Below are 25,056 nucleotides of genomic sequence, written 5' to 3'. Positions count from 1 at the left end.
ATAATTACAGCTGCAGGAATGCAAACAAACAGGTTAAGTGCCATCTATATTTCCAACATAAAATCTTAGTGGGATTCCAATACTCTGCTGCCCTCCTTATGTTTTTGATTACCTAAGTAATTCTCTGTAGGGGATGACATTTAAACCCCAGACATAAAGAAAAGTATGCATACTCTATAGAAGGAAAATTTTAATCCATTATTATTATCATTATCATTAGAGAGAGAATGTGTGTCGGAGGGTGTGAGAGTTTGCAGATGCATGCATGATGGGGGCACTCATGCCACAGAGCACACATGGGGGTTGGAGGACAACTTTCTAGGATTGATTCTCTCCTTCTACTTTTACATGGGCTCTGGGGATTGAACCTGGGTTGCCAGGCTTGCACTGCAATCATCTTTACTCACTGAGCCGTCTTGCCAGCCCCAAGGGAGGAAAATTTAGCAAAAGTAAATGGAAAAGAAAGACCTGAGATTGTAAGTAATGGTATATAGGTAAGTGGACTGGTATGGAAACAGCCACATTTATAATTTACAAGTTTCAACTGAAAAGATTATTCTATACTGTTGCAAAAAGTTAAGAGCTTGGTAAATATATGATTTACAAATGGCAATGATGCTATTTACACATGGAAAATGATTCCACAGTTTCCAGTACAAACATTAACTCAATTATCTATTACTGCATAGAGGACACAAGTCATCTGTGACATCCAAACTTTCTCTACTTCCTTGACTTATTTGTGTTTATTACATGGACAGCTCCAAATACTTCTCTAAAGCAATGAGGATGAAGAGCAGAGGCACAAGCAGAGGGAAATAATCAGGAAAGCAACATGTTCTGGTTTGCTCTCTCTGGCTGTGCTATAGACCTCAACCAAAACCAACTTGGGGAGGAAAGCATTTATTTGGCTTACACATCCCATATCACAGTCCATTTAAGAAGTCAGGGCAGGAACTCAAAGCAGGAACGTAGAGACAGGAACAAAGACCACGGAGGAGTGATGCTCACTCAACTTGCTTTCTAATGGCACTCAGGAATACCTGTGTAGTAGTGGTGGCATCTACCACTGTGGGCCACCTGTCCCCATCAGTCATTAATCAAGAAAATGCCCCACAACATGCCTGCCTACATGGCAATCTGATGGAGGCATTTCTCAATTGAAGTTCCCTCTTCCAAGATGACCCTGGATCATGCCAAGCTGGAAAAACAAAACAAACAAACAAACAAACAAAAACCCAGACAAACAACCAAAACAACCTCTAACCAATACAGAAAACAAGAAGGAATGGGCCTTCAACCATTTATTAAATATGAGTTAAATGAGAAAACAACAAATTAGACATGATATATATTTTTAGTTTTTATGTGTGCTTATGTCCTTAAGGAATATATTCTAAGAGCTAATATCATGCTTTGGCTATGACTCTGTTCGTAATTTACATTTCTACACTGTTCTTTACTTAACTGACAGTTTAATATATGCTTTCTAATCTGCCAGGAAGAAAAGAGTGCCAATGTACTGAGAGATCGCTCTACCTGTTATTCCAAGTTCAAAACCTGAAGAAACAAGCCAAAGGTCACTTAGATCTATTTCATTTCCTACAATATTAGAATCTATCCTGCTCCCTATAATACACGACTGGTTTCTAAAGTGGAATTGTGTCCTATAAAAATTACTCCAGCACTGATATAGTTTGAACCTCACGTCTTACTTCAACAACCTTTTGAATATCAAGGAGCCCAAGGCATAACATCAATACCGAACCAATTTTATTATGCCCTGAGATATAGAGATCTATTTGGAAGCACCTTGATATAGGGAACAAATCTGAAACCTTCCTGAATTACAGAATATAATTCAGTCTAACTAGTATTTCTCACTGACTTGTACCACCACCCATCTGTCTTAATGATATTCCTTCCTTAAATGTAAGCATTTTTCTTCAATTTCTGTGCTCAGGCCTAAATTCTTACCTAACTGCACTTCCTCATTAATTTATCCCATTCTTATAGCTTAGCCCATTTTCTGTATGGTCTTTTACCAGGTCTTGAGATTTCTCATCCTGGTGTCCCAAGTTTCAGCTCCTAACTACAAGAGTGTGTGTGTGTGTATGTCTTTGTGTGTCTGTCTGTCTGTGCCTGTGATCTGTTTTATAATTTTACTCTTTATTTTCAATTTTTTTGTTACCATCCTACCTAATTCAGGGCTTTTCACCTTTTACATGACCCATGAATACTTCCTTGTACTATTGTCCCAAGTTCTTTCTTGAGTTCTTTCCTCTTAATCACACTGAATCAACTATCATAAACTACTTGCTATTCTTAAAAGTGATTCCACATTGCAGGCAGAAATTTTACCAGATATACTTAGGAATATACACTATGAGAACTTGGAAAACGTAAGCCTTCCTGGATATGGCACACTGCCTTTATACACTACCTTAGGACCTTAGCCTCAATAGATATCAGGTTTCTTACCTACTGAAATGACTAGGTTTGGCTAAATAAGCAGTCTCTAATTAAGAACTTTTATAATGTTTTGAAGCACAAAGACATGAACAAAAGCACCTGAGTAGCTGGTCTTGACTGCCAACTTAGCTGGAGTTAGAATGTCACCTAGGTGACACATCTGTGCATGTCCATAAAGACATTTCTAGAGAGATTTAATGAAGTGGGAGGCCCACTCTGAATGTGAGCAGCACCACCAGGAGAAATGGTGAGATGTTGGTCAAAGCACAAAACTTCAGTCCTCTAGCAAAAGAAGGTCTGGAGATACACTGTATACCTCGGAGCACATAATCAATGATACTGCATTTCATACTTGAAACTGCCCAGGAGTATATTATATATTGAGTACTCTCAATGCAGTAGAAGGAAAGAAGGGAGAGAAATTTTTGCAGGTAAAGAGTAAGTTCATGGCATTAGTTGTGAGGAAGCTATAAATAGGTACATTCATCTATAGTTTTCTGTATGTCAATAATGACAAAATAAATTGTCTTAGAATAATGATTCAAAGTTATATCCATTCAATTTATAGATTTATTTTAATATGTACCTACCCATGCAAAAAAAAAACAAAAACAAAAACCAAAGATATCCTTCATGGGAAACACTAAATATCTAATATGGTTGTAGAAAATTTATCTTCATCTTATAGGTCATATTTCATTTTGCCAAAATTTTTACTGTTCAATTTAAGAGAAATAAAAACTTTAATCAGGAGTGAAAACTGTTTTAAAGAGCAGTCCTGAATACAAAATTAATATTCACTATATATCTGTAAATTATACAAATTATGTAAACAAAACACAAAGTGATGTGTGACCCAAATATGAAAAGACAATTAAGTTTGGGGGTTGTATTCATTATTTACCTTTTTAAGCTTCTATCATTTCGTTCTATCATTCATATATTTTTTTAAAAAGTGTCATTTTACTTGAATCATGTAGATAAAAGCCAATAAAAAATGAGGCAGATTTTAATCACCTGATAATTTACACATACAAGTAAATTCACTCTAAAGTCAGTAAACAAATCCATTCACTCTAGAAGCTTCATCCACTGAAGAAAATGTAATTCATAATTAGCTACCAGAAAAATCAGCAAGAAACATCAATTTTCATATGGAAATGATTGCATAATGGACTCTAGGAAACATGACATATTAGAATGGTACCACAATCCTTCTGCATGCCCTCTCCCTGCTCTTCTTCCCTGAGTCTTTCAGAGCTCTGTGTCTATGTGAGACATACACTATGTTGGTCTACTTCAGAAACTGTACTATTCAAGAATCAGGAAATACTTGCTAAAGCTCGCATAATTGAGTTACAGAAAATAAATGAATTTGCAGAAAGAAAACAGTTCTAAACACAGACGCTCAGGTCAATGTGAACGCAAGGATGATGAAAGCAGCTGGGACAATATGAGATGCTTGCTTTACCTATCCACTGTTTCTAAACTCCATCTCTAAATGAGTTCAGTACTCCCTCCCCAGACAGTCTCCATGGTGAACACTATGAAATTGGTCTCTTGTTTTAGTGTGTGTGTGTGTGTGTGTGTGTGTGTGTGTGTGTGTGTGTGTCTGTGTCTGTGTGTGTGTGTGTGTCTGTGTGTGTGTGTCTGTGTGTGTGTGTATGTGTGTGTGTGTGTGTGTGTGTGAGAGAGAGAGAGAGAGACAGAGAGAGACAGGGAGAGAGACAGAGAGAGAGAGACACAGAGAGAGGGAGACTTGGTGAGTGAGTCATCTCTCTAAACCTAGTTATTTTCTTAAGCTGTAGACTGTGAGGTATTAAAACTCCTTTAATAATAGAGCACTGGCTCTTTCTTAGTGTCATCCAGTTCTTAAAATGAGTGGGTAGGTTTACAACATAATGGTACCACGAGTCCCTACATGTGTCTCTCTTGGTGTGAGGGACAGGAGAGATGGAGACTCCAACTCTATGCGGATCCCCTGGAATCTGCATGGTTGGAACACCGCTTCATTCTCTGTCCTCACTCATGTGTACAAAGGCAAACAAGCTGTCGGGATAAACACACAGTTCTGTGTCCTGATCATCTGCCTGTTTCTCCTCCTCCTTTGTGGCAGCAGCAGTCCTCCCCTGGCCTCATCCCCAGGAGCTGTTCTGTCCACACAGAGCTTAGGAGTACAATGAGCTATCGGCTAGGCAACAGGCCCTGCCACATACCCAGGAATTGACTCCTCAAGTCTGCATACTCTTCTTGCAGGGCTATGATTTTTCAGGACAATGCTCTTGATTTTAAACCTTGTTTTCTTTTTCCTTTAGAAGAACAAGGCGTATTTCTCTTTTGAGAGCTAGTTTTGGTTTTTAATTTTTTTTTCTTTTGGCACAGAATTGATACTTCCCTCTGCAACCAAACATGTTGGATTAGGGATGTGCCATCAAGTATTTCTTTAGGCTCCAGACTAGAGACCATTGTCAGAAAAGGAAGGCGGAATTTCCTCCATCCCACTGTCAATCATGTTTCTTCTTGGTCAGCTCCACAGGGACCCCTTCCAGGACCATCTTATATGCGAATTTTCCTTAAAGAAATTTTGCCATGATATAATCTGATTTTTAAAGTTAGGTTTGTATTTCTAAAGCATACTTCAGCCAAGGGGGTCTGCTGCCTTTCTTTAAGAAATCTTTTTTAACAAATCACATTTTTATTTTGCTTGGAATTTTTAGGTCTCTTCTCTAATGTTTCATTTAATTCATATAAATTTCAATTGAAGCACTGAATTCTATAGATTTGGTTAAAAGTATTCTTTACTTTTAATTCAGTATTTTTTAATCCTCTGTGCAAAAGAGCTTATCATTTACACAAAGCTTAAGATGGATTTCTTTTGATAAAAAAGAAATACTGTTTCATGAATCTACATTTGAAATTTCAGCAGCAGAGTTTCCCTAGCATGTGTGAGGCCCTGGGTTATCTCCAGCAACTCCCCCCCACCACCTCCGAAAAGTTAATGCAGACAGACTGCAATTACAAAAATGATATATACACGAGTGCACAATGCTGAGATTTTACAAGTCATATATGCTTAATAAGAACCTGCCATAGTTAGAGGAGTCATTCCTATACTCTAGACTAAGTTTCAACAAATACCAAACATCTTTTGCTACGGTTAAATGGCCCACTATGTTTTTAGAGCATTGGTTAGAAAGAACACTGGCAATGATACTTTGTTCTCAAAGTGTATGTTCTCTTACATAATCATGGAAGGCTTTTGCTTCGCTGGAGTGTTCACATGTTTCCCGTCTCTCTGGAGCTGCACAGTAGAGATCCCAAAACACACTGAAAAGTAATTATGGAACATGGAGAAAATTATTAATTGATAAGATGATAAATCACAATTTAACAAACATAAGACACTTAACTCTATACAAACCCTTTCTTCCTTAGGACAGGTATCATTTCTCTGAAAGATTTAAATTCAGCCAAGTTCCTTAATTCATAACTGCATTTTACCTAAACATCTTTCCAAACTGTTAAGCATTTCCCTAAAAGAATAAAGAATTTTAAAACAATGTGGTTTGTCCAGTCCTGAGGATCAAACGCTCATGAATAAGTTGTTGAAAACCTTCATTCTCATAATTGGCTGTTCACATGACTAACAATTAGTGGAAATAATATTTAAGCCAACTTTCCCATGAAGAATAGAAATATAAATGATGTCCTACTGTAATTAATAAGAAAAAGTGGTTCCTTTTTTTGCAAGGCAATCTTACTGTCCAGTTCATAGGCTACTACCCTAGCCAGCACATTGAACTGATTGAACAAGTTTTTCTTTTAAAAAAATCTCTTCAATTATAAAAAGAGGTTAATAATTTTGAAACTAAAATAATCCATCTCAACTCCTTTACTGTCCTAATTAAAAAGCTGTCCTTAAAAAAAATAGGCCCTGGTCATCCTTCCAGCTATTAAGTTAACATGAGCATGAGCAAGGATTGAACTCATGTTAAGCAGATGTCAGAGGGGTGCTTCTGGACAAAAGTTCTTCGAGTTATTTGATTCCACTTTTCCAAGTCCACAAACTGGAACAGTCAAGAACATGGCAGTCAGAGCAGGACAGCCACTCACATGCTGCTGCTTACCAGCTGTGAAAGACCAAGAGGAACTTGTCTCCACTGGTCAGAAACAACTTCTCCTTCCACATGGTTTGACTTTTGAGATTAAATCACATAGCACAAACATGTCTGCTGTGCAGTAAGGAAGCATTACATATCAACTGTAATCGGTGTGAGGGCCCAGGAACCTTTGGCCTTTGAAGCCTCACTTAGTCTGGCTCTTTCTCTCCTCAACAAGAAAATACTGGAGGCCTGCTGATAGAGATAATAAATTCAGTAGGACTGCCTTCAAAAAGAAACTGAGAGGCTAAGCTCTGTCACCCCTTCAGGGTCTTATGTATTATTCCTTTTTCCATACATTGAAAGAAAATCTATTTTCCTTCTTAATAAAATCCTACAATAAGAGAAATACAAAGAAGAAAATAAAGACAAAAGTAAGTTCACTATTCAGACAAGAATGAAAGCTGTTGAAACTGTATGTGGCTTTCCCAGAGCTCTACCAAGATGGAAAGCATGAGACTCATAGATGTTCAGGGATACAGCCAGACTACCACATGGGTAACATGTGCATGAAGTATAGTATTCTACAATTACTCATTCCATCTTCTGATGGAAATGTAAAACCCTACAAGTAAAGTGGTTAGCAGTGTTTAGTTATAGTCACAGAATGTTATACACAACATCATGATAAGCAGCTCAGTATTTCTTCTTATTCTCAAATTTCCTTCATTTGCTAGCAAGTATCCTAAGACCTCTCCCGAAAGCCACTCTGTAACCTTATTTATTTATTTTTGTTTGTTATTTTGTTTTGCTCTCTATTTTTTAACATAACATTTCAGCTAACCTAGACTGCCCTCAGACTCTAGGTAAGCAATGATGCCAATGAACCTCTAACCCTTCAGTGCCCACCTCCAAGTGCTGAGATTATAGTCATGTACCATTGTAGCTTGCTTGGAATATAACATTGAAAAGACCAGATTACACAATTATTGTTTTCACTGAATATGTCCTAATACATACTATAGATTTTTATTAACACACATAAATATTTTCCCTAACAAATTTAGTGGGCAATCGAAAGTTTACAGGATCAAGTCTTTAGATAATAAACAAGTTAATAAAATATAAAATTAAGGTTATACATTTTACTTTAGAGAAATATGGTCTTCTCAAATAAAGATTTAAAAAATGTACCACTTAAAAACATTTGCCTGCCCCACCAACTTTTTACAAGGACAGTAAGCCTTGTTCTAGGCTATCTCAGAGCACCTCAAGTAAGTACAGCTACACTGGTTAGTCTTGTCAACTTGACACAAACCTGGGAAGGAACTGGCTCTTTTTGACTGGTCTATGGGCATGTCTGTAGAGGTATTTTCTTAATTAATGGTTGATGTGGGATGCATGGTCCTATTAGTAAGGTGGTCCTGAGTTGAATAAGAAGGTAGCTTAGCCAATCAGAGAGAGCAAGCCAGCAAGGATCGTTCCTCCATGCTCTCAGTTCCTACTGATATCCTACTCTGGCCCTTCTGGGATGGACTGAGGGTGACCTAAAGTGTATGCCAAGTAATCCTTTTTCCTCCTCAAGTTGCTTTTGATCAGCAACAGAGAAGCAAATTAGAACATATGCATCCACATCCTCTATTCTATGGAGTTAATGATTATACAGCCAAAGGAGGCCGAGAAAAGACAGGAGAAAGTATGGCAAAGAACGCTCATAAAATAGGATGTTTTATTTAGAAACTGTATTTATTAGGAGTATTTTTTGTTTTTGTTTTTTTTGAGACAGGGTTTCTCTGTGTAGTTTTGGTGCCTGTCCTGGATCTCCCTCTGTAGACCAGGCTGGCCTCAAACTCACAGAGATCTGCCTGGCTCTGCCTCCCAAGTGCTGGGATTAAAGGTGTGTGCCAGCACCGCCCGGCTCTTATTAGGAGTATTTTATATTTAAGTCTATAGTAATCTAAGATAGATATCATGAAACTTCAAAATAAAATTAAAAACCAAGTAGGCCAAACTTCAGTGCTAGAATATGTGTGTTTTAAGAAGGCCTCATCTGCTTTATAACTGTGTTTGTTGAGCTCTAAGAACTACAGGTGATGAAGACATTTCAAAACTGTATCTTCGTATAAGGCTCAATCCTGCTTCGACAGGTCATATAGTACTAATATTTGGGAACAAAGGGCTACATTAGCAATCATGCCAAAAAAAAAAAAAAAAAAAAAAAAAAAAAAAAACTACAGGAAGACCAAAGGACATAGTTTTATTCCACATAAGGACATTAAAGCCAGAAGCTCTCTACTAAATCCTCTGTGAATTGAAAAAAATTTAAAAATACTTTTTCTTCTAGTAATATTTAAAATCTTATCAGTATTAAATATGTCATATATTACCCATAAAAGAGACATACCATCCATTGCACACAGGTGACTGAATCTTAAGGCAATGATGAGTTGAACTGATAACTGTTCAATTGCTAAATCTCCTAAATATAAAAGTTGTATTTCATAAATCATTAAAATTCATAAATTCCATGGGCTTGTACAGTGACAATGAGTTTATCTCACAGAGAAAGATTCACTGAAACAATGTGTCCTTCGTGAAGGGGTTTACAGTGAGCTGTTCTTATGGCCACCCACCCTATCCTTGGTTCCCAGACCTCTGATAGCACAAGATGCTGGACCTGTGTGGAGACACACTCTGTAAGCTGAGGTGCTGGAGACTACGGAGCATTATCTTTGGTATACAGTGGACTCATCATGATGGTTAATGCTTTAGATTTATGTACACACTGTATTTATCACTGAGAAAGAAGCAGAAAATGTGAATTCTATAAATGAAGACAAAAGCTGTATTAACAGAAGTAAAACTTCCAAGTAAGAAAATATTTGGTTTTGTATCATTTATTACATTTATTATTAAAGTCAGCCCAGTATAAATAAAAGAAACACAAACTTAATCCCCAAATTTATGGTTTTCCCCAAAATAGTTTTCACTTCTGTCCCTGAAAACATGACTCCAGAATGACTTAACTAGCTTAACATGTGATGGGAACATAGAAACAAAGTGGCAGCCAGGAATCTATAAAGCTTAATAAACAGGCTACATGTGGCCCAGAAGATAGGAAGGACCTTATTAGAGTAACTAGATGGTGGACTTTCTAAAATCAGAAATTTAAAAAATAAAAGACAAACAGAAAATTTCATATGAAAAAAAATTTTTTTGAGGAAAAAAAAGCCATGTTATAAGTTCAAGTATGATATAAAGGAATGCTAGGTATTCATAATTCCTATAATAGTTTGGACCTGGAATGGCCAATGTGTTAAAAAGCCCAGCTTGGAACTACTTTGTGGGGAGCAGGGTGAGTGCACATGTGAGGGGCTTTAAAAGATGGGGTCTAGTAGGGCTGTCTTTGTATCCCTGAAGGGGATAGTGAGACACCAGACCCTACTCTTCCTTTTTCTCTTTCTTTTGTGTCCAAACCATTAGACTAAGTGGTTGTTCCATCATGTGCTCCAGTCATGATGGGCTGCTTGCTTTAGGTTGAAAGAAAATAAGCCAGTAAGTCATAGGCTACAACCTCCAAATTTTTGTGTAGCCTGTCATTCTTTTCTCTTTGTAAGTTGACTGTCCCACGTGTTTGCTGAACAACCAGAGAGCATGCTAACACACTCTCTATTGAACAAAACTATTCATTCACAAGACCAAGGATACTTTCCATAAAATATACATATTGAACTCTTTACCTTAGGACACCCACACACATGCACATTTAATAATAGTAAAGACTATTCAATAGCTTTAAAACATTCTTAAAATGCTCTTGAGTTCCTGATAAATTCATGTTTTAAAGTATGGTAAGTTAGCATCTATTTAGTCTGTATTAATTCAAACACCATATACTAAGTATCCCAATCCTGCATTTGACCCTAATTATTACCATCATTTTTAATTTAAACTTAGACAAATTAGATAATTTTCCTAAGATCATAGAGTTACTTGGTGAAGACCTGAACTTACACTTTTTAATTATTACATTATTTTGCTTCTGTGTAAGTACAGCAATGAGAGTTTTGCAGTTAGGAACACATACTGCTGCTGCAGACAACCCAAACTCAGCCCCCAGCAGCCGCAGCAGCTAGATCACACTGATGCTACTGAAGCTCCAGAGGAACCCAACCAACACCTCTGCCTTCCACAGACACATGTCCACATATACACCGTTAAAATTAATAAACAAACATTTTTAAAAAACAGAATTCTTAACCTTTACTGAAATGAGCTCTGATTAGAAATCAAGATGCTCCAGTTCTAGTTCTCACTCTGGCTTTAAGCAAGAGGTACATTACTCCACTTCTAGTAAAGATGAAGAAAATTATCTATTTCATAGGCTTAGAAAGATTCCAAATGGCGACATATGCAAAAGTACTTTTAAGACGTTTAAAGAACCACAAAGTAAATTATGCTAACAGTCTCTTAGAGCTAACCCAATAAGGAAGAAGTTTACATTAAATGAATAAAATCTGTCTCTCATTTCTCTCCGATTCTTCGTGTTTCACGGAAGGTCATCTAATTTTTGTTTATAGATTCATTTGTTTTTCTCTCCAGTGAATTTTTCTTCTTCTACCTCTTCCTTTCCTCTTCTCCCAGATAAAGCCTGGTTTTCCTCTAGGGTATAATGAACTCTGTTGTTCTATCTCACTGGCAAGTTTCCTCTATTTACACACTCCTCACACCCATCTTTCTCTCCCAGGTGTTACCCAGGTTGTCTTGCACGATGCTTGTTAGTTCAAATGAATCTGACGAAGCAGTTGTGACTCACTGACTATCCAGGAAGGCACACCAAGAGTGGTAAGGGCCAGTCAGCCAATCATTAACAGCCCTTGCTAGCAAGCCAGCTCAGGAGTTCTAATGCCGCTGTTTTCATCCAAGTATTTGGCTATTTTTAGCTGTATCTGATGTCATTCATTAAATTCTGAAATCACTGGAGTGCTAGCATACTGCAAGATTTGATTTCCAGCTAACAGGTGAAATGAACTAAGGTCTTATGATAATCTTATTAGTCAATTATATATTAAGACTACAAATTTATAGACCTAAAGTTATTTTAAAAGGTATTTTATATTTTTGTTATTAAATTAAAATGCATAGTTTTTTAATTAAGTCATCAAATGGCAGTTTTTTTTTTTAAGCCTGTGTTTTCAAATTTGTGTGTTTAAAAAGATATTTACCTCAGAAGAAAGAAGTTTCTGGGAATTTTTATTTTTAAAATTAATGGAAGAAGTGGGAACATGACTCATGAGTACAAACAGGAAATAAATCTTCCAGGGGTATTTGCTCTAGAGGAAGGTAACTGACAGGCTGAGGATGCCATGTTCTGACGTGGACAAACAGGATGAACAGCAAGTAATGGGGAGCTCAGTGAGAAGTGAGACTGAAGGCTCAAATCATGTGCTTCCCTCTCAAGCTTAAACTCCTCTCCTCCCCAAGGCCTCCCCAAGGCTGTTGCGTGCGTGCTTGCGTGCGTGTGTGTGTGTGTGTGTGTGTGTGTGTGTGTGTGTGTCTTTCATATAGCCCACTACCCCACCTCTCCTATTCTTTTCATTGACTTTTCATGCTTAGGTTGTGTTCTTTGTTAACTCTGGAAACATTACACATGCCATCACATTCTTTAACTACTCAAGGTGAAAACATTAACTACAGTGGTCTTCTAGATCTCATCTCACCATGAGTTAAGATGCTCTTCATTACTGTACCAGAATATATCAAAAAGTCAACTTCAAAGTGGAAGGCCATGCTTAGGATCTGGTTTCAGAAGTTTTGAACAGTGGCCGGTGGGCTCTGTGGTTCTATGGTAAGGCAGAGGTCCATCACAGCAGAAAACAGCTGCTTGTTGCAAGGCAGCCAGGACAGAGAGGAGAAGATCGAAAGACGCAGAACAAGAGAGAAGGGTCCAGCTTCAAGATGTCCGTCTAAAGGTACCCAAAGACCGCCAGCCATGTCTTCAGCCATCTGACCCCAAGTCTTGGTCTTTATGTTCTACTGAATAACTTCGTGTCTGAACTCTTTGCCTGTCCTATGGTCTATGCTGCTAAGTCCCAAATGGTTATGTAGCTGTCTCAGAGCTACAGACCCAGATCTCTCACTTTGCACAGAGCATCTCAAAATATAAACTATACCAGCTAATGTGTGTTTCTTTATCTAGAACCCAATGCCCTCTATATTCTCTACCTAGTCAATGGCATCACTATCCATCCATTACTCACATCCAAAACTGGAAACCTCTTTGTTCACCTCAAAATGAAATGACACCTGTTATCTGGAATCTCCCTCCTTATCACTTTTCAACTAAATAATTACAAGCACCCTATAACTAATCTCTACCTGTTCTCAGCCTTCTTGAATCCATCTCTATGTTGGTGCCCAGTACTTGTCTAAAAGCACAAAAGTAACCATGACATGTACTTTGTTTAAAATGTTGGGGCAGTAAGTCCAAAATCTTCCACAGACTCCACAACTTCCTGATCTGGCCACTGCCTTGCTTCCTAGTGGTGCAGACTATCTTTTCCTAGTACTGCAGCCTCGACAAGTGGTTCAAACTCCCTGTTACTCCTTGAGTGCACAGTCCACCCCCTTGAGATCCACAGTAACTATTCTTGGCCCTTGATATTTCTTCTCATCTAACTTTCAATTCAGCTCCGATTGCCTTCCTCTGCAATGCCCGTTCTCACTCTTCCCACCTTGGTGAGTGCTGCTCCTGTACTTAATTAACATTGTAACCACATCACATGCTCCATTATACTTTGTGTGACTTGTTTATCTAGCCAACTACTGATTTTCCTGAGGGTAGTGTAGTTTGAATTTCATAAGTTTTTGGTAAGTAGGCTTAAACAACAACAACAACAAAAATTCCAATTTCAAATCTTTTTTTTTCCAAGTGACAGAAAGTTATAAATTACAACTGGTCCACTGGTTAGTCTTAGTTGAGCTACATAAGTGAGCAGAGCTGTAAGTACTCAAATATTTGACTCCAATAGCACCATCAGCATTCCCACAAGAGGTAACCACTAATACAGGCCTGCTTCCTTCAGCAGACCACAGACTACAAAGCCCAGATCTAAACTCCTAAGATAAGAGGGCCATGCATCTGCTGGACTTGAATCAGCACCCAGTAAAAGTTTCACTTTACAAAATGATCAGGGAGGCTTATGAATCTGGCATTTTTCTGAAGGAATATATTCATAGCTTTTTTGTCAGTTCTCAGAAGACCCCTTGACTTCAACATTATCAATGACTCACATATATGAAGCAAATGCTGAAAAGAACATGTTGATAGTTTTACGGGGGAAAAAGCTAAAAAAAATATTTTAAATAATGATTTGCTGTATTTTAAGTTCAGCAAAGTTAGTCTAAAGTATTTATATGCCAATTATTAGTATTAATTTGATATCTCCAAATTAAGTTACTTAAAAGTTCAAAGCCAAGGTGTTCTTCTGAATCTGAGTGACAGGAGAAAAAAAAATGGCAGATTTAAGAAATATACCTTCTGATAGCTGATGTAGAAAGCTAAAGTCTAGTACAAAAAAAAGGCCAAAGCATGCAGGAAGTTATTATCAAACACCACGCTGTAGATTTCAGTTAGCTTACTGAAGAAGGGTAAAATGAAATAGGCATAAGAAATAGAATATGAGAGTAACAGAAACCCTCACTCTTCTAACCCACTTGTCCACTAGGTACAGATGTCTATGGTGATTTTATTCCACTTTATATCCATAAGCATAAGCACACCTAGAAAAATGTCACAGGTAAGAAGACTTGATGCCCTTTGAAGGCAGCTAAGAGTTGAGGGCTGAAGACACAAGGGTAGAGTACTTGCCTAGTCTGCACAATACCCTGAGCTCAATCCCACAACTAGAAAAAAGGACAGTCTAGATCTAAATACCTTAAATCCATAAATTATCCAATTACAATTTTGATTTTTTAACATACAAGAGACTAGTCTTAAACTTCAGGAAACAGCACAATGACCATGCTCAACTGTCATGAACCATGTTCAAAGGCCTGCACCTGTTTGTGCCCTGTGAGAGGCAAATGGGAAACCCTCAACCACAACTGACCAAGTGTGGCTCGAGGACCACAGAACTTTGAGGGAGTCATGCTTCCATGGAGAGGCTGAAAAGATGATGAGTGAATGATATGCAAGGAAACCCTATGCCTGGCATTACAAGAGGACTTCTGTTTCCTTCCTCTAAAGAAGTGTTGAAAATGAGTGGCCAAGGCAACAGGTAATGCTTCTGATAGAGATGCAGAGGCAAAGAGAGACACTGAGACCCAGCTAACCCAGTTCATCCAAATGTCTGTTCTACCAATTGCTGTTACAGAAATGCTACTATCTGTGTCGAAATGACTTTACATACACCAAATTAACTTGTCCCTGAACAGTTTCTAGCAAGGTTTTGTATGTTTCTAATCTCACAATCTTCTCTCCTCTCTCTCTCTCTCTCCTCTCTCTCCCCTCCCCTCCTCTTCTCTCTCTCTCTCTCTCTTTCTCTCTCTCTCTCTCGTTTTTTTGGTTTTGTTGTTTTTTTTTTTCCAAGACATGGTTTCTCTGTGTAGCCTTGACTGTCCTGGAATTGACTCTGTAGACCAGGCTGGCCCTGAACTCACAGAGATCTGCCTGCCTCTGCCTTCTGGGTGCTGGAATTAAAGGTATGTGCCAAAAAATAAAAATAAAAATAAAGTGCTGCCCAGCAAAAAAAAAAAGTTTTTGAGACTTCTTTTTATTTTATATGTATTGGTGTTTTCCCAGTATCAGTTCCCCCTAGGAACAGGAGTTAGAGGCAACTGTTAGCTCCCATGTAGGTGCTGGGGATTGAACCCAAGTAGTCTAGAAGAGTAAGAGTAGTCAGTGGTCTTTAGCACTGAGCCATCTCTCCAGCCCCCAGCACTTCTCTCTTTCTTCACAAGGAACATCATTCACTTACCTTCCCCTCCTTTGAACAGCAGACCCTACAACTGCCTTATAACATGTCCTGTTGTATTCCTCGGCATACCTAAGAAGCTTCACTTGAGCACACCCAGCCTATGTCTCACTGGCCACATCCTTCCACTTGGTTTGCTCCCCAGCTCTTACCCTATCTCACACAACCACTCTACTCTGCCCCACATTATGTCTCTAAGTGCTTTGCTGCTTCTGGACTTAATCTAGCTCCATCCATTCTCTAGTTTATGGAGCTAGAGTAATGCTATGAAGATGGGTGTAGGAATATGCTACTAACATGATTACTTTCCTACATAAAAATTTACCTGCTGTCTTTATAATAATATTCAAACTCCCCGATCTCCAATCACACTATCACATCAATTTCCAATATTCTGAACTGCTTTCAACTCTTCCTGTAAAGGATTCTTTTCTTCCCTTGACCTCTAGATCCTTGCCATAGTATAGTTTATTAAAACATTTCCCTTTTCTATTTCTCCACACCTCTTTGGTTATCTCTTTATATATACTTAAGGCCTTGGATTAAATAGCAACTCCTCCAGTTGATGTATGAAGTGTATGTCTATCAAGTAATCTGCATATGCCCCATAAGGCACTTATTTCTTGTTGCCTATTGAACTATGTACTTTTCCCAAAGACTATAATCAATAAAAAGGTAGCAATATGTATGTTGTATTTACTGATGTATCCAGAGTATCAAATATATTGCCTGGCACTCAATAAATACAAGTCTTTTACTGAGTTTGTTGACAATATGCAACACATTTTACTAGGTTTGCAAAGAGATATTTGCTCAAAGCCTCATGAGTAAATAAAACTTTTTAAAAATAGCTTCCACTATGTAATAGAAATACAATGAAATGTAAAAGTATAAAAGGCATTTCCTCAAGGTAAATTTTTTTTTAAAAAATCTCTTTGAACAGTTCAATACCTGATGATCATTATATCAAGAACCAGGTTCTTATGAATATGCTCTCCCATCTCAAGAAAAAACTTATTCATTTCAGTATCTGATCATTTTAACTTATCCCCTTTGTATTCAATTCTTTGTTAGATGAGCAACTGTTTTGTAAGATATGACTAGCCTAGAGTTGATATGTCAATCCGATCACCATCTCCTGCCAGCAATGTTCCCAAGAGAAGAGAGTTCAAAGAGCAAACTGGGTAGCCAGTACAGCAATACCAGTGTACTAATTTAGTCTCCTGACATCCTGCAGCCCTCTTTACAGACAGCAATCTTAGAGCTAGTGAGTAAGCTAAGAGCCAAGGAAAAGTGCTATCCTCATCTGCCACAGAGACACAAAAAAGGAGACTGCTAATGGAATGAATTGTACCTTCTCCAAGTTCAGACGTGGAAGTCCTGACTCCCTGTGTGATGGTATTTGAGGAATAGTCTCTGGAAAATAATCACATTTAGCTTACATCTTGAGGGTAGGACCCTCATGATGAGATTAGTTCCCTTGTATGAATAAATGCAGATATTTTGCCTTCCCTCCCTCCCACCTCCATGGAAGGATATGCTGTCTATGAGCCATCAGGACAGGCCTCATTAGGAACCAACCACTATGGCACCCTGACCTTGGACTACTGTCCTCTAGAACCATGAGGAAATAAGCTTCATCCTATGGTTCCTTATAGTAGATCTCCATATGGATGGAATTCCACAAACCAGCTCCAATTCCATTTTGATTCAACAATAATATCTTTAAGTCAACACAGGAATGTTTGAAGTTTTGTTTTTGTTTTCAAATACTACCTTTTAGCTGACAATTTTAGAAAATGAAAATCAAAACAGGTGTAGGGGTCATAAAGAGCTTACTGGAATGCAGTGTCAATCAAGGGAAATGAAATAAAAAGATACTTACCACCACCAAGAATGTAAGAATCCTGGCGGCTCCCCCAATGTGATGTTTTTTTCCCATCTTATCTAAAATGAATTTAAAAAAACATTAAATACTTTCCTTGTAGTACTTTCCCACACACACACATTACCAAGCAACATTTTTCCTCATTTAAAATGCTAAGTGATTTGAAGTTCTTCATCATTTTCCTGTTATTCTTTTTTCAGGTTTTCCATATACTCCTTTTATACAGTGATTAGGAGACTAAATGGGTGTGTGAGAAGAAGCCACCATAACTGTCTTGAATTTGCTTCTCAACACTTCAGTGATAAACGTTGGTGTCTTGGTGCTCCATAGGTCCGTGACCAGGGAAGTGGCTCAGCCATTAAAGGCATTTTCTGTGCACATCTGGTGACCAAAGCTCATTTCCAGGCACCTATATAAAGGGCGTCGCAGGGACACCAGAGGTGTCCTTCTACCTCTAGATGTATGCCAGGCAGGCACATTTCCCACACATGCTGGGTGTGTACATGCACATGCACATGCACACACACACACACACACACACACACACACACACACACTCATAAATAAACTGACATCAAAAATGTCTTTCCTACTTTAGTCATTCATTAACTAACTTCCTGCTAAGTTCTCACAGAGCAGCTCTGGGAGGAGAATGAAGGGAGGAGGAAGGGGAAAGAGTTGCTAACGTTGGGGTGCTCCACCAGCATCAATGATTGAGGATAACAGCTGGCTCCACTGTTTTCAGCAGAAGCAGGCTGGTTGCTTCCTGACCCTGAGATGCCCAAACAAAACGGAGCGAAACCTTTCCCCCAAGAGCGGTAGGTAGTCCCTGAGGCTCCCTGAGCTCCTCAAGTCCCTGAGGCCAGGAAGCTCACTCTTTCCTTGGAGATCCAAAACTCAGCTATGTAAAATCTTGTATCCATGTTTTTGTAAGCACAACCTCTTTGGTTTGATCTTTTAGTCCTGATGACTGGTTATGGAGATGATGATTCCATGCAAACATATCACTTCAATGTTCCTTCTATGCTTTTTTAAATTAAACAGTTTAGCTAGTTTCCTATGTTTCTGCTGATATATTTAGTGTGCTTTTAATTAGTGTGTCTGGATCCTCATTGATATCACCAAGCCACAACACTTCATGAAAGAATATTTAAATTGCATTCCTTTTGAGCAGAATGAAGCATAAGCATTAGCAACGTGAACCCAGGACTAGTTAAGACTCTTCTTTGCCTCTGTTTTCTCATCTATAAAATCAGCTAGTAATTACCTACCTAAAAAGGGTTTTGAGAGGATTAAAGTGGTTAGTACAAGAAGTCACTTAAAATAGTGAGTACAGAAATAGTGGTAACTATTAGCTGTTGAGTAGTCTGCTATTACCCTGAAGACACTCTCACAAAAAGTTAATCTGGCATCATTTTCACCTATACCAAAACAGCCAGAGATACGTCACAGAAAAACCCATGTTTAGGTTTATACTAAACAAAATTAAACTTACTCATCAGAACAGTGTAAAATACCTTTGTGGATATCATACGTACAACCAGAAAAGAGAATACAGTTGTAACCACAAGAGGACTGAGACAGAACCCAGCCTTGAGGAGCTGCCTCCCATGGAAAGACAGTCAGCAGGTGATCACAGCAGAGCCTGCTCTTAGAGAGAAGTGGACACTGGACTGTGGGAACTTTGGAGTTTTAAACCAGTCTGCAGAGGGCAGGGCAGGCTGCCCAGAGGAGCTTCCTCAGTGCAGAGCACCGGCAGCTTTCCCCCCCCCTATGTCTCCCCCAACCCTCTACCACCCAGGAGGAAGTGATCATGTCTCCCCCAACCCTCTACCACCCAGGAGGAGGTGACCACGTCTCCCCCAACCCTCTACCACCCAGGAGGAAGTGACCATGTCTCCCCCAACCCTCTACCACCCAGGAGGAAGTGACTACATCTCCCCCAACCCTCTACCACCCAGGAGGAGATGACCGCATCTCCCCCAACCCTCTACCACCCAGGAGGAAGTGACCACGTCTCCCCCAACCCTCTACCACTCAGGAGGAAGTGACCGCGTCTCCCCCAACCCTCTACCACCCAGGAGGAGATGACCGCGTCTCCCCCAACCCTCTACCACCCAGGAGAAGTGACACGTCCCCCCAACCCTCTACCACCCAGGAGGAAGTGACCACGTCTCCCCAACCCTCTACCACCCAGAGGAGGTGACCACGTCTCCCCCAACCCTCTACCACCCAGGAGGAAGTGACACATCTCCCCCAACCCTCTACCACCCAGGAGGAAGTGACCACGTCTCCCCCAACCCTCTACCACCCAGGAGGAATGACCGTCTCCCCAACCCTCTACCACCCAGGAGGAAGTGACCACGTCTCCCCCAACCCTCTACCACCCAGGAGGAGGTGACCACGTCTCCCCCAACCCTCTACCACCCAGGAGGAGGTGACCACGTCTCCCCCAACCCTCTACCACCCAGGAGGAGGTGACCACGTCTCCCCCAACCCTCTACCACCCAGGAGGAAGTGACCACGTCTCCCCCAACCCTCTACCACCCAGGAGGAAGTGACCACGTCTCCCCCAACCCTCTACCACCCAGGAGGAGGTGACCACGTCTCCCCCAACCCTCTACCACCCAGGAGGAGGTGACCACGTCTCCCCCAACCCTCTACCACCAGGAGAAGTGACTACTTCTCCCCCAACCCTCTACCACCCAGGAGGAAGTAACCACGTCTCCCCCAACCCTCTACCACCCAGGAGGAAGTGACCACGTCTCCCCAACCCTCTACCACCCAGGAGGAGGTGACCACGTCTCCCCAACCCTCTATCACCCAGGAGGAGTGACCACGTCTCTCCCCCACCTCTACCGACCCAGGAGGTGACCACGTCTCCCCCAACCCTCTACCACACAGGAGGAGGTGACCACGTCTCCCCCAACCCTCTACCACACAGGAGGAGGTGACCATGTAGTACACACGGCAATTACTGCAAAAGCGTTACAGGTGTCCTGCTTGATTTCAGCAGGAAAATTCTGGAACAAGCTGGGTAATTGCAAGCTTGAGCTAGACCGAGGAACATCTCTGGGGAGGCCTCTGCTGAGGAAGAGTTCTCAGACTTCACCATCCAACCACTCATTCTCCCTCCACAGCCACATTAATGGACCATGACTGTTTCTAAGCAAAACTCTACACAAATGCTTGTGATCCTTCTGTTGTAGTTAAAGCTGTATTCTGGAAAACAGGGAAAAGAAGACCACTCTTCTCAGAGCTGGAGAAACTAAGGGAAGTCTACCTGGACTCTTCGCTGAGCCTTGACTAGTGATCTAGTCAAGCACCTGGGACAGACTAGCATCCTGTTTTTCTGGTCAGGGAGAAAGAGGTGAACATTGGTGCTCTTTCCCAGCAGTCCCCTGAAAGATGTTCAACTACCTGGTCAGATTCCAAATACAGATGTGTAGGTTTTGGAGTGCTAGATGACTTATGGGTACCTCCCTCAGACTGAAAACATACAGATCACTGTTTGGCACCACACTGGAGAACAAAGTCAGGTTCCTTTGTATTTTAATGAGAAAGGTTTATAATTCTGGTCTGGCTTAGAGGAACAATCTCTCAGTTTTGGTAATTACAAACCAATATAGAAGATTAAGTATGACACACTTAAGAGAGTTCCTACATAGTGGGAGGGCAAGAATAAAGGTTGTAATAGAGAACACTGAGACATGAGACTAGATGAGTAAGCAGGAGCCAGATCAAGGAACATTTGAGACTCAATTGAAAACCTAAAATGTTGAAACGTCTAGGAGAAACATGGAGAATACTCTTCAAGACACTGGGCTAGGCAGGAAGCTTCTGAATAGGAATTCATTAGCAGAGGAATGAGCCCCAAGTGTCAACAGACCGGGGCTACCTGAAGTTAAGATGAAACTATCAGTAGAACGAGCAGCCCATAGAAATGGGGGGCCTTTCAGCTGCACTGCAGACTTGGGGCTAACAGCCAGACTGGTTAAAAAAAAATAGCAGAAATTAAATACCAAAGAACTAAAACTGCCAGTCAACAAATGGGCTAATGAAATGAACAGTTTTTAGAGAAAGAAAGACAAAAGGCCAATGATGTTTAAAGTGTTCAACATCTATAGTCATCAGGGAAATACAAATCAAAGCTACTTCAAGAGATCATCTCACCAGCCATAATGCTATCATTAAGAAATCTCACAACAGATGTTGGGGAGGATGCAGGGGCAAGAGCCCCTACTCACTGCTGGTTGGAGTGCCAATTAATAAGCCATTATGGCTATCAGTTTGGAGGTGCCTCAGAAAGTTAAAACTAGAACTGCAATATGACCCGGTTATTCCGCTCCTGGGGGTGTGCCAGAGAACTGTATTTCCTTCCACACAGATATTTGCACTTCTCTATTTACTATAGCAAGAAACACAACAGACAGGCAGCTATCAGCAGATGAATGAAGACTAAACATTAACAAAGAAAATAAGGCTTTCCATGTGAGAGTGTGAGGAGGGGATAGGGGGAGCTCCAGGGCAGGCAGCCAGGAGGAGCTGAAGGAAGGAAAAGGAAGGGAGAAAGTAATATAATATTATTTCAACTAAAATAAGCGCCAGATAAAAAGAAAATTGATTATTACTCAGGTCTAAAGAAAAAAATGAAATCACAAAATTTGTAAGTAAATGGATGGACTTAGAATGTATAGTATTAAACAAAGTCACTCAAATGCAGAAAGAAGAAAAAAATGGATGCTCTCCCTCACATGTAGCCTATAACGTAAACACCTGTAAGTGTGGGGCTACTTTATCATTCAGTACGAAAACAAAGAAGGGGTATTCAGGTGATTAGGGAGGATTAAATCAGATAAAAGGATACATGAGTCATGAAAGCGATACAAAGCTAACTGTTTTTGTAGTCTCAACTCTGTCATGTTTTTATTTATATACATGAGAGTATAAAAGCAGAAGCTAAGCCCCACAGCTTCAGAGTCTAGGCTCTAACTGGACAGTTCACTGCGGTGTACAGAGGTTAGTACTGAGCACACTTTTGTTTGGGTCCCTATCTTAGTCTAGAATTCTTAAGTACATAACATGTAAATGAATTAGAATTTTAAAGTAAACAACTAATGTACTACCAACAAAATAAACAAACAAAATGTAACATCAATCTTAAGAACACTAAATAAAAACTCAAGCCATCAATGAAGTTAGGAGACTAAATGTAAACAATAAACACAAACACATCATATAAATGTGAGGTAGATTTTAATTTGAATTCCCCTAAGTAGTAACTTTTTTTTAAATGTACAATTTTTGTCTCCTTGTATCTATTAATTTCAGTCCTTTGGTTCATAAACACTAAGGAATATTACTTAATTAATATTGATGAGAAATAATACTCTGATGTCCTATTAGATATAATTTAGTTGAAAACATTTCTGTTGTTCTCTCCACCTTTTGCCTTACCAGATCTTTATGGCTTGTGTCTTCATTAAAGGGAACAAATGTGGCCCAAACACACAAATATTCTGAGCACTGGAATCAGCCCTATCTCACAAATAATAAGGTTTTCAAAATATTGTTCTCATATTTCATGCCAGTTCACCTTGGCTTTGCATAATATGCTCATGAAACAAAACCACCACTGTTCTCAACTAAAAACAGAAAGTGAAATGGCATGGGTCTCTGCCAGGCGCACTAGAGGTAGGATTAGACTCACGGTCCAACCTGCCCTGCACACCAGTCACCACGCAGTCTCCTACCTGAATGGCCAGCCAATGAGACGCTATTTCAGAGACAATGTACTCTGAGATGCTAGTATGTGTTTTCTGATACAGTCTTTTATCAGAAGAAGCCTGAAGGTAATCAGCGACGGTTTTAAAGCACTGCATCTTATTCTTTCTTAAAGAAATCCAAATGCAGCACACGTATCACCACTCTCAGCCTGATAACATGTTTGCTGGAGAGCCACCAGAGTTCACCTTTCCCACGTCAAATTAGAGTTCTGTACCAGAAGCGGCTCGACTTCAGACTACCAGACAGACGAGCCTTCCTTTACCATTACTGAATGAACAACACTCGAAGCCACAAACATTCCCATAGTGATACCGCTACTTCCAAACTCACTAGTCCACGCAGGCCTTATCTATGGAGGGAATCAAATCCTCTCACAAAGAGGCAAAACGAATTGGGGAAATGAACATCAGAAACAACCTAAGAAATGTCAACAGCAAACATAATTGCAAATTTTCATACCTATACTCCCAGACAGCATGAAGCCATTACAAAGAACAGGCCGTACCACCATGGAAAAGACATGCTCTCCTAGTTTGACAAGTTGAAAGGAGAACAGCATGTACAATAGGAAAATGTTCTGTTTGAAAGCAAAGGGGTGTGTGTGTGTGTGTGTGTGTGCAGAGTTGAGTGTGTGTGCATATAAAACACATCACACCAAATTTACAACTACCTTCTGGAAAAGGGGTGATAGAAGTCTTCCATTGAAAAATTACATTCATTTACACATCTGTTGTTTAGCTACCATACATTAATAATCAGCGGCGTGGATAAAAGGCCAGAACATACCCATATCAGCCAACAGTTTAGAAACACATTTGTCCTAAATGGATATCTTCAGTTCACTGAGGGCTTCGCTGTGGGCTCCAGGCTTGCCTCTATGCTTGGATGCTTGGATAGCATCTATGCCAACCAATTCTCTGTCTTGATTGAGTTTTCCTTCTCTGACACTTTTTCCTGAATAAATATCCTATCTACCTCTCTTCCTATCACCACAGGCCCAGCTAGAATCTCTATACAACTGGAACTTCCATGAAATTCTCAAAACCTTTTCTTCTGCCATATTTTGGATTTGGGTCCTTATCTGTGAGTATGCTGGCTATATCATGCAATCTAGCATTTTCAGCCGTTCTACATAAGCTAAGAACCAAACACTGAGTCATGAACAAAATACACATTAATTGATGTATGGCTTATGGTGTAAGGACAAGTGATATGCTTGTTATCTCACACAACAATGCTCCTATGAATCATCTCATAAATATGGTCAGAAAGACTAATCAAACATCCCACAAAAAATGAAGGGTGTGTGTATAAAAATATAATACATTTTCATTTGAGGAAAATTAGAAAATAAATATTACCATTAAAGGAAAACTTTCAACCATGTGTAGTTATTGTTTTATACCAGAGATTTTTAATCTGGGTCAATAACTGGGTTACAGGAGTAAGCCTTTGACAGTTGGCAAAAAAAAAAAAAAAAGATACGTATTTTTCTAAGGTGAGGGCCTATTTACTATTCATCAGGTTCTTAAGAGTCTCCAATTTAAAAATTAAGAACTATCTCTATCCCCATAACTTTACAAAATAAATAAATAAATAAAAACTGTCAAGTGTGTAACACTTTATATCTTTACATATTTTTCAGATACATATGCTTAAATATATATGTAGTACATTTAAGCAATTTTTGCATTTGCAAAATACAGAAAGCAACCTGAAGAGTCGTCTATAGTGGGCATCATAAGATAAAATAGATCATGAAAGATTTCAGGAAATGAAATACTCTACAACACAAAAAAAAAGAAAATTATGACATTTTTTTAAAGTCAACAGA

The 25,056-nt window shown here is 39.5% G+C and overlaps 1 protein-coding gene across 4 annotated transcripts in view; it reads right to left on the bottom strand.

Annotated features, from left to right (window-relative positions):
• Ssbp2 (single stranded DNA binding protein 2) overlaps positions 1-25,056 on the bottom strand; it is a 260,509-nt gene that overhangs the window by 145,128 nt on the left and 90,325 nt on the right. For all 4 annotated transcript variants that reach the window (XM_036206881.1, XM_036206883.1, XM_036206882.1 and 1 more), the window contains exons 3-4: positions 17,433-17,494; positions 5,715-5,799 (exon numbers count right to left, since the gene is read on the bottom strand). In XM_036206881.1, coding sequence (XP_036062774.1) covers positions 5,715-5,799; positions 17,433-17,494 — 147 coding nt within the window. The remainder of the gene's footprint in view (positions 1-5,714; positions 5,800-17,432; positions 17,495-25,056) is intronic.

This window comes from Onychomys torridus, chromosome 15, assembly GCF_903995425.1.
Source record: "Onychomys torridus chromosome 15, mOncTor1.1, whole genome shotgun sequence".
In the NCBI taxonomy this organism is placed as follows: Eukaryota; Metazoa; Chordata; class Mammalia; order Rodentia; family Cricetidae; genus Onychomys; species Onychomys torridus.
Note: the sequence above shows the minus strand (reverse complement) of the source record. Positions and strands in the feature narration are given on the sequence as shown.